The 11,507-nt window shown below is 32.4% G+C and overlaps 1 protein-coding gene across 1 annotated transcript; it reads right to left on the bottom strand.

Annotated features, from left to right (window-relative positions):
- Window positions 1–2,294: 2,294 nt before the first annotated feature.
- On the bottom strand, window positions 2,295–5,974 carry LOC7482081 (cytokinin hydroxylase). The gene is made up of 4 exons (XM_024582238.2): window positions 5,542–5,974; window positions 5,127–5,356; window positions 4,076–4,684; window positions 2,295–2,969 (listed from the first exon to the last, which is right to left on the bottom strand). The coding sequence occupies exons 1-4, from the start codon at window positions 5,834–5,836 to the stop codon at window positions 2,544–2,546; spliced, it is 1,560 nt and encodes a 519-aa protein (XP_024438006.2). The 5' UTR covers window positions 5,837–5,974; the 3' UTR covers window positions 2,295–2,543.
- Window positions 5,975–11,507: the final 5,533 nt, after the last annotated feature.

Below are 11,507 nucleotides of genomic sequence, written 5' to 3'. Positions count from 1 at the left end.
CTCGTAACAATTGATTTCAAACAGTATAAATCTTGACCCTTGCTGGATTTCCAGACAATGGGTTTGCCTCTTTCTTAATTTGGACGAGACTCGAAATAAAACTATCTTTTTTCTACGAGTACCAAAACGTATGCAAGTTTCCAAATGCTATGCAATCAAGTCTACACGATAGGGTTGAATGGGAAAATCGATTGCATGCACCAGGCAAGGGGATGGTTGAAGAAACTAACAGTAACTTAGCATTCGTCATCATGAAGGGGTACTTTTCATTATAGACTTTTGACCAGCAAAGTTCTTCCTTGAAAATGATACTTTTCATGTTCCATTGATAAGCTCCAAATATTTTCTTATTCTAAATTTTATATTTCTTACTTGTCCTATAGGCTACGTCAAGCTTAATGGTGGAGCCAGCCACAAAGATGCTAGACAAGTGGACTGCCCTCACGAAAAATTCCGGCAACCATGAAATCGACGTGGAGAGAGAAATGACGGCGACGGCCTAAGAGATCATATATAGCCAAGATGCTATGAAAATGGGAGCAAGGTTGTTTGAGAAATTAAGCGCAATGCAAGTCACTCTGTTTAAAATCAAACCGTTATGTGGCCCGGGGGTACCCTTTAGCAGGCTCATCTCCCCTGAAAACACCTTCGAGGCCAAAAAACTAGGAAATGAAACTGATGCTAAGAATTCTAATGATGGGTGTTCTCCAAAGGATTTGCTAGGGTTATTGCTCCAAGTTCATCGTAAGTGTAGACTTTCTTCTTCTTGGTGGCCACGAGACCACAGCATTGGCTCTATAGATCATGGACATTGCTGCTTCAATTCTGGCTATGCATCCAGAGTGGTAATTAAAACAGATTGATCAGAAAGGAGATAAATATTTTCAAAGAAAAGGATGCTCGAATCTAAGATGGGCCATGTAGCTAGCTAGCAGCTCCTCTAATCATAACTTAATTACTCCTATATATATATATATATATATATATATATATATATAGACACCTAAGAGTTGATGTGGTTAGCAGTCATAATTAAAGAAAAACATTGGTCTTAAATAATATACTATATATTTATAAATTCTTTTCTTGACCCTTTTTTTCAAACAGAATTCTTTTCAGAATGAGAATTTTAGAGAGCAGAAACAAATGGCATGGTCCAAGGGTGTGCTTATATATATATATATATTCAAGGAAAGGAGGCTCGAATCTGTATTGGAATGAGAATTTTATTTTTCCAAACAGAAACAGATTTCTTTTCCTGATGCAGAATGAGAATTTCTGAGAAACGTAAAATAAATGGAATGGTCTCCTTTGACTGTTCCAATTTCTTATACCACGCGTTTCAGTACTGTTGAGTCTAATACCGCGGGAGCGTTGACTTTAAAATTTAACTGTTCACTGATAGCTACGAGTGAAACTATCAGATGGTATATTTATCCTTTCAAAAACATTTAAACAGTAAAATAATTTATTTATCTTCAAAATAAAATAAAAAATTTAGAACTATTGACATATTTTTCTTGTTTTCTTAGAATACAATAAAAAATTATTTTTACACTTAGAAAAAGATTTATAAATAATATCTGTAATATATTTGGCCTTATATAATAGTTTTTTTATTCAATTAGTTTCATATGTGTTTATATTTTTATGATCTTTTATTGATTTTAATAAATAAATTCAGTAAACATACCAGATAAATATTTTATTTTACATCATTAAATATCTTGATCTATATCTATCTCTTATTTTTTCTAGTTCTTTTTTTAGTTATTATTAACAATTTTTTTCAATATACTGTTATAAATGATTTTCTTGACCCTTTTTTTCTCAAACAGAATTCTTTTCTTGATGTAGAAAGAAAATTTGAGAGAAACAATAAATAAATGGAAAGGTCTCCATTTACTGTTTCAATTTCGTGTGTCATGTGTCTCAGTACTGTTGGGCCTAATAAATTAAGGGTTCAATCCTATGAATTTATTTATTTTGACTTTAAAATTCACAAAATCTGGGGACTGCCTTCCAGCGAAGTGCCTTAATTAGTGATGTTGTGGACTGCTAGCTATTAATTAGCATTTTCCACACGCAACATCGATCCTATACATGTTAGAACTTATATATATATATATATATATATATATAGCTAGGCTCGCTAGCTAGGCGATATGTCCTTTTCGTTTAAGTATGTATGTCCACATATGAAGTTCAAATGCGTGGTGGGAATTTTGGTGATAATGTACGTAATAGACTCTTTGTTGGATCGATCGATCAGTCATTTTTCCTCAAAAAAAAAGAAAAAAGATTTGTTTATTTGATGATGTGAATAAGCCTTTGAGATTTACAGTTTCTGAAAGGGTGGAAAAGAACATTTGAATGATTAATTATGGCAACTAAAATAACCAGGGACTTATAATCTATATATATTCTACGCTATTCATCATTTCTTCCAAGGAGCCACAAGAAAAAGCATAACTGGCATGGATGTATCCTGTGGTTTGAAAACTCTATACGTACATGAACTAGCTATTGGCAAGAAAAGGAGCCTAAATGGGCTGGAGAATGAGTTGCAGGCCATTGCCGGGCCTCAAGGAAAGCAAAATAGCTGGAGAATGACTGTATGTTGGAGAGACAGAGAATGAAAACCTAGTGAGAATCAAGGTTAGCACAATCTTATACTCCATCATTGTCAAGTTCCTGCCAATGCACATTCTTCCTCCAAACCCAAAAGGCAGAAACCCCATCTTGTGTCTGCATCCACCATACAAGTCATCCTTGAACCTCTCTGGTTTAAACTCGTTCGCATCTTCTCCCCATAGTTTAGGGTCATGGTGCATGGCTACAACATCAATCCACATGTTGGTCCCATTTGGTATTAAGAGGTCATTTACTTGAATATCTGCTCTAGCTTGCCTCTGTACATTAGGCGATGGCGGGTAGAGTCTTAAAACTTCATTCATCACCCACCCCATCTGCAATGCATTGAAAATAAAAGAAAAGTACATTAAAAAATGTGCAAAATGTCTAATTCAATATTGTATGTATCTGTGCTAGCTGGAATTATCTTAAAAGCACATTCTCCGCGTCGAGGTGTGGTGTATTCGTATAATTTCAATAAAATCTTTATGGATATTAATTCTGAGACTTAAGCCTAAAACCTCTTAAAGATTAATTATACTTTTTAACCATTAAACTAACTTCTTAAAAGTTGTTTTTCTAATGTTTTCAAATACACCGAAGAAGGCACTGTAACAGAGATGATGACGCAAATGCATATGTAAGCTTGTCAAATCCATTCTGTGCATGGGGGTGGTGTTGGGCGGTTAGGGGTATGTTGTCAAAAACACTTTTGGCCAGTCAAAACCATGGGGGCTTAGCCATGTGTAGGTGGGAACAAAAAGTGTCAATTCGTTGTTACTAGTGGCACTCAGACATGCCACGCCACCTTATATTAAGTGCCCAAGAGGTGGGCGTGTGGACTAAGACCTTCTTGTATTTGACCTAGACCATCTGATTACAATTTGGTCACTCAGACACCAACCTCAAGGGTTTCCAACATCAATTTTATTCAATCCCCCTCTCTGCAAGTTATTCTTATTATAATGGCTCTATACGTAGCCAATCTTAGATTCGAGCTTTTTTTTAAAAAAAGAATTATTGACATAGTTTAGAATATATAGCCTATATATATATATATATATCACATTGCTAATTAATTTGGATGCTCTAGCTAGCATGTAGCTAGCAAGCTCATGGCAACTAAGGAAAAAAGGTGCGGTAATTTAGTTGGTGTCACTGAGGGTTCCTGTAAATAAATGAAATGCATGTAAATTTTACGTATAGAAGTACGCAGCAAACATCTTTTTGTTAGTGCATGGCCCCTACTTATAGTCTATATTCAATTATTCATCTCTCCATTTACATGTACATACATATATGGGGGATGATCGATGGACTCTAGCTTTTACCCTAAGAATTTCAGATGAAAGAATTAGTATTAAACAAAGAAACAAATCATAGATGCATGCATGACCATAATCAGAAAAAATGTGATTCAACTAGCTAGCATCTTACGTACCTTCTTCAGTCCAGCAACCTTCGTGAAATCAATTTCTTTATCCCCTGTAACTTCTCTAATCTCCTCTCTCAATTTGTTTTGCCACTCTGGATGCATAGCCAAAAGCAGCAATGTCCATGATAGAGCCAAAGCTGTGGTCTCGTGGCCACCAAAGAAGAAAGTCTTGCACTCATCGACCAATTGCCTTGTTGTTAGCATCTTCCCTGACATTCCATTTACATGATCCTCTTGGAGCAATAACCCTAGCAAATCCTTTTGAGGACACCCATCATTAGAATTTTTATGAGCTTTTATGATAGATAAGAGGAGAGCATCAATTTCATTTCCAAGCCTTTTGGCCTCGATGGTTTTTTTAGGGGATATGAGCTTGCTAAAGGGTACCCCCACATAACGGTTTGATTTAAACAGAGTGATTTGCATTGCCCTTAATTTCTCAAACACCTTGCTCCCATTTTCATAGCTTATGCCAAAGCTTGCCTTGGCTATGATCTCTCCGGCCGTCGCCGTGATTTCTCTCTCCACATCTATTTCATGGTTGCCGGAATTTATGAGGCCAGTCCACTTGTCTAGCATCTTTGTGGTGGACTCCACCATTAAGCTTGACATAGCCTATAGGACAAGTAAGAGATATAAAATTTAGAATAAAAAAACCCTTGGAGCTTATCAGTGTGGAACATGAAAAAGTAATCATTTCCAAGGAAGAATTTTGGTAGTCAAAGTCTATAATCTAGCTAGAACCAAATCAAATCACGGTGAGATAAAGATTGCCATTTAGGACCTTTTTGACAAATTACGTGAAATTCTATCCATCCATTTACTCTATGAAGTTTATGCGACCACCCAAGAACATGAAAATGAAACACATCCTTTTCTATTTATGGTAAGGTGATCATGTACATTAACACACACTATTATGTTAATTAGTGAATAGTCGATGCCAACGATTTGGGTGCATTCTTTCCACAAAATTCACCATTGAAACTATCTGATTTACACACATAGAATTAATAGTAACAGGATTAATAAAAAGAGAGAGATGGTATAAATGGACCTTCAAGTTGGCTGGAGAGAATGCAGGAGTGATAACATGGCGGTGGCGAACCCATTCATCACCTTCAGCCATGACCAAACCATTACCAAACATGGGTTCTCTATCATGTTTAAACACTCGAGGCTTTCCCCAACTCTTGCCCATCACCCCTGAAGTCATTTCTTTCAAGAAATCTGGGTCTGCTATGTACAAAAATGGCTCTGTACCTAACCAGTAAATGAATACTTTCCCTACAAGGCATCAAATGTACACATATTATTATTCGTGTTACATATACACATATCTGTATACTCTTGTCTTAACAGAAGTAGCCTTAATTCCTTGTATAAAGTTGACACACACGGCAACAAATGTGAAAATTGCATACGTTAGAAGACGAAAAAATTCAGAAGAAGAAGAAGGTCATGAGTCTTACCATGAGACTTCTGCCACTGAGAGAAGTAGGGAAAAACTGAAGAATGAATATCATTAGAGATTTTTGAGGACCCAGAAGAAGAAGAAGAAGAAACTGTTGCTTCCCTACTAATCCTTTTGATTTCCCTATGATTTCCTAAAGGGAAATTTGGTGTTGGACCTCGAAACCCATTTTTCTTTAGCTTCATATGCGCCCTACCAGGCAAAATCCAGCAAGAAAACAATATTCTCCATATTACGTTAAAAAAACTACCAAGAAAGGAGAAAATAAGCACTTGAAATATTAACACTCCCATCTCTCTTATCTTTCACGCACAAAAACAAGCAATTAAAAGCAATGTTACGATATCTTCCAAGGCAGAAGATATAAATCGCACTAGTGTTTCTTGTTCTAGCTTTCGTATTGATAAGAGAGATGGAGGAAGCAAAAGGGTATTTATAAATGGAGAGGAGAGGCTTCAGAAATGTCGGAGATTTGACTAGAGAAACTACATGCCCCATTACGTAGTTTAAGTTTGAACATTCTCTCTCTTTTTTCTTTTTTTTTTGCGCTTTTTCCAACCTGCCTTTTCATTGATTTGAGGCTGTCAAATTTCTAGTCTCTCTTCTCTTATTATTCCTAAGTATGAAATTAAGAAAATCTGATGTGGAAACATCACTTCTATTCAAACGAATTCCTCCTGTAAATGTTTTCCGCCTTTTGGATTTTTGACCATGGCTGCAGCATACCTACTCTTGGACTGGATTGCAACCCCGTGTGTGCCCTTGATATTTATCAAAGTTTCTTTTTGTTCATTTACCACTAGTTTACACTTCAATCAAAAACTAAATTTACGTTTACTACTATTTTAATTTTAAAAATATATTTTTATATTGTTTAATGCATTAATTAATTTCAAGAAATAAATTCCTTTTATCTTAAAATATGGACTTGAAAAACCAGATAATGTATTTTATAATTAGGGAGAAAACTAGAGAAATTGATTAGTCTTCTCATTCTAATATAAATGGTATATCTTTGACTAGGCTGAAAAAAATATTAATTTTTAATAAAAACAATTCAAGTATACCTTTCCAACCATAAAAATCAAAAGTGTCTCTAACTTTTTATTTATATATATATAATTGTCTCTAACTTATACAATATTCTTATCCCTCTGGATTGTGTGGCGACAGTATTGTATATGAAACCTTCAAATGCATAACATGTATTTAATTATATATATATGATAGTCATGATACCATGCAAGTAGGGTTCTAAATGATTTTAAATTATGACGAGAGAAGTACAATTATAAAGTCAAAAAGGTCTTACGCAGAATCACATGCACATAATATTGAAATGTAATAAAAACAATTCAAGAATACCTTTCGGACCATAAAAATCAAAAGTGTCTCTTAACTTTTTTTTATATATATATACAAACACATACATACATATATATGTATGTATGTATATGTTATGTATTTGAACGTTTCATATACAACTGTAGCCACACAATACACAGGGATAAGATTTATAATTATTCCGAGTTTATTATTATTGATAATTAATGTATTTAATTATATATATGGTAGTCATGATACCATGCAAGTAGGGTACTCCTAAATGATTCTAAATTATGACGAGAGAATTACAATTATAAAGTCAAAAAGATCTTATGCGGAATCACATACGAATGTCAATAACAATGTAGAAGTACTGCAACGATTTTATTTTATTTTATTTTGATAAATTGGGTAAATTAGTAGCCAAAATATAATTAAATGTTGAAATATTAAAGGATATTTTTTTTAACAAAAATGGCATAGTTTAAGGATATCACGATTCAAAAACACAATATTTCAATAATATCGCAGTTCAAAACCGCAACATTTAATACACGTTGCGTTTCAGAACCACGACATTAATTTAATGTCGCATTTCTAAACTGCGACATTTGATTCAATGCCGCGGTTCAAAACCGCAGCAGTCTCAAGGAAACAGTTTTGAGAAATATCTGGATATTTGATAAAACAGTTGGACAATAGCAAAAACGGTTAAACTATTTTGACTACTATAAGGTTTTAGGTCATTTTCATGTTTTAAGCCTGAAAAAAGTTTATAGAATTATAATTTTTGTTAATATGAGGTTTTATTTACTTTATGATTTTATAGAGTTAAAGTATTTACAATTTTATCAAAACTTGAACAAAGTTTTCTCTGTATAGGAACTACATCCAAAATTTTATCCCGCTTAAAAAAACCTGCAAAAAATCACAATAACCGCAATCAATAAATCCTAACTAAACTCAATATATTCTCATATTCCATAATCACAAATAGCCTAAAAAATGCAATACACACACACATCCATGCATGCAAAATGAATGTCAAATAATTCAATATTCAAGTAATTCCAAAATATATAAACATAACTCAACGTCTACATCATCTATTGGATGATCTGGACTCATCAGTAACATGACTGAATCTTGCTCCCGCCTGAGTGACGTTGTCCTCTGTCATGTCATCATCAAGAGTTAGCTTCTTTCCAAAGATTTCAAGTCCAGTGCGATAAGCATTTAACCACCAGGACGCTACGGTGTGAATTTTGTTTTCTTTGTCAATATTACGAAGATAAGATGTGGTCTCTCGACCTCCCGTAACAAGAAACCAACATAATATTAATAAAATATTAATGTTAAATTAAAAAATAAATACATAAAACTCAACGATTAACATATATTAATCATAAAAAGACTTTATTACTTACGTGATGTTGAATCCATTGGATATGTTACTCGTATTACATATAAATCCGTTGGATATGTTACTCGTATTACATATATATTGAGGTGGAGGAACCTGCTCGAGATTCGGAGTAATGATTTGTCATGTTATACTCATGTGCCAAATTATATACTCCTCGTCAGTAATTAAAAGATGCATTTTTATAGATATCTTATTTCTCTGTGTATCTCACTGTGCTGATATCATAAATAATATATTATTTTTTTAAAAAAAATATTTAAAAAAACAACATCACACTATCAAACACTATCTAGATTAGCATCCATTAGAGGATTGGGTTCATTTCCTCCACAAAAACTCCGAGTTAATTATATCGTAGTCTTTGTAATTGAACAAAAAATTGTCAGTGCTTTTAGAAATTACAGAGCTATTTAGAAATAGAATAATATTTTATTTTTCTAAAAAATAAAATTAGAAAAGAAAACTTGGGACTTTCTCTTCTAATAAAATATTCTAATCAATAGTACTTGATTAGCTTAATTGGAATTAATTAGTGACTAATTAAAGCGGTGATTATATATACACACACAATGTCCTTTTGTGTACCAAAAGACAAGCTCTTTAGTTACTAGGATTGGTCCCTGTATGGACATGCATATATACCTATGTTCAAGCATCCCAGATTTCATTCTCGAAAACATATATACCTATGTTTATTAAAATATTATAATTCCAAAGTCATCGATCAAAAGATCAGATTCTCTCTGTTTATGTTTTTTTTAGGTGAACAGTATAGAGTCAGAATATCTTTAATCCACCATCAACGATCCAGGCTAAGTGTAGATACAATCTCTTGCTTTCTTCTTCTTCTTCCTATAGTTTTTTTTCCAGGCCAAGTGTATTGAAAGCCGATTTTTTCTGTCGTAATTGGATGGCTAAATTAGTTGTGTCTGTTTTTTTTTTTTATCGAATATATTGAATTTTTTTAAAAATTAACAACTAATCTTTAAACAAAATATTATTTTATTGGTGGGCTTATACTTGATTACTTTGCAGCAAGGTGTAAGAATTTATTTCAATTTTAATAACTAGTTTAAAATTTTAGATTGAAAGAAATATAGTTTTCAATGATGTTAGTGGAAGCTAGTTGCTTAAGATGGTTGAGTAATTTGACATGATATTTAATAGGTTTTTCGAAAAAATGTTCGCTTACAAATCATTAAATTTTCAAATAATTAATTTAGTGAATCACATTTTAGGATGCAAAAGAAAAATCATAAAAATAAAATAAAATAATTAAAAATACATCAATCACAAAATAATTTGGATAAATTTAATTTGATATTTAACAGTTTTATTGGCTTGATCCTTGAATTTAAACAATGAACTAGATTCACCTAATAGTTTCTCTCATGCTTAAAGTTAATTAATTATTCCAAGTATATCTTTTGTTTCAGATTAATGTTTCATATTTATTTATTATTTATTGTTAAGGAATAATAAATTCTCACTAGCTTTTAACTTAATATGGTTTTATAACAAGATTTCAGAGTTTTAATGCAAACGACTATAAATTTAAATTTTATTATTTTATTTTAATTAATAAACTTAAACAAGACATAGTGTAAGTCTATATAAGTTTAAAATGTTTTAAATTAAAAAAATATTAAAAAATATTTTGAAATCTCAAAATTGAGATAATTTTTTAAATGCGATAATATTTTTCATTATGTTTTACTATTTTATCCACGAATCATAGCTCCACTTAGAAATATCCAACGATGAGAGACGACAAGCCCTAGTTACATCAAGAAAAAAGAGATATTAAAGAGGGGGAGGATTACTTTTACTTTTATGTGTAACTATTAATAATATATTAAAAGAACACCAAAAAGTAAAGAAGATGAGAACTGTTTTCACTGACAGGCCTCTTGGATATTGAGTTATACTACAAATAATATGTAAGCATCTACGTAGCTAGTTTCTTGGGGGACAAAGAATTTGATTTTTGGACCGTCATCTTCCATTTCACGGGACAAACGAATGTGATTTTACATCTTTAATTCGGCTTTGACAAGGAAAGGAGACCAATAGAGGGGGAGGTAAATAAAAGTTGTCGTAGGCTTTGTAGTCACTTTGGGTGACATATTTTATATTTTAAATATTGAAAAGAAAGGCTGCCTTTGATTAATCTCTTCCGATGCCAAGAATTTTGGCGAAGCTGCGTTTTGATCATTTTTTTATTTTAAATATCAAGTTCATCTTGTCAAATCTGTCGTCGTGCTTCTATGGTGACATGCACAGTGATCGCAAAGGTGTTCGTGTTAATTAGAACCTCTTTTCAACTTAGAAATACTGGAAACGTGATGGTTATATACATCAGTGAGTTTTTAAATTTTCCCATGATTTTTATGCATGAGATTCCCTCTCTGACTTATTTTCTACTTTTTCTTTGTATTAATTTCTTGGCCCTCCGGAGATTTTTAATCCCACCTGCTGCCTCTGTTGTCAAATATTGAAAAGAAATAACAGGGAATTCAAAATTGATGGTATTATTTGATGTGAGATGATCTTACTACTTACAAGCCATAATATAGTTGGCATCCACAGATCTCAAGATAATTGTGGCGAGGTTGAGTTGTCACCAGAAAGTACATATGACAGCCACCAAGCCGGTTGCCGACATCTTAATAAACTTTTCAACAATGTTATGATCTACCCGACTTGAGGCCGGTGGGTTAATATGATCACATGTAAACTATGTTTTTATTTTTATTGATTTAGCTCTAAAATTAAATCGGATAACAGTTGATTTAATCTAGCTCATTAAATTAAAAACGGTTTAAATTTAATTGAGAAAGCAAAAAACCTACATCGCTTTATTTATTTATTTTTTATAAAAAATATTGAAATAATAATGTTCTAAATTAATATGAATTAAACCAATTTAACTCATGATTTAGATTATTACCCTAGCAGTATTCAGTAACCTTAACCTTACTTTCTAGAATCCACTTTTGGTTTAATTAAATGAGTATAGAGATAGACATTTGCACAGAAGAAAATGAATAATTAAAATCATCAATATTAAAAATGAATTTTCGACCTGAAATCTTTAGAAAAGTAATTAAAAACAAAAAAAGCTCTGCATCCCTGCCTCATGATAAAATTGGTCCCCATAAGTTTTTATTATACAAGCAATAAAACAAGATTGTTTTTTATAAAATCAAGAT

This window comes from Populus trichocarpa, chromosome 12, assembly GCF_000002775.5.
Source record: "Populus trichocarpa isolate Nisqually-1 chromosome 12, P.trichocarpa_v4.1, whole genome shotgun sequence".
Taxonomy (NCBI): domain Eukaryota; kingdom Viridiplantae; phylum Streptophyta; class Magnoliopsida; order Malpighiales; family Salicaceae; genus Populus; species Populus trichocarpa.
The sequence above is the reverse complement of the archived record's forward strand: the minus strand, read 5'-3'. Positions and strand labels throughout refer to the sequence as shown.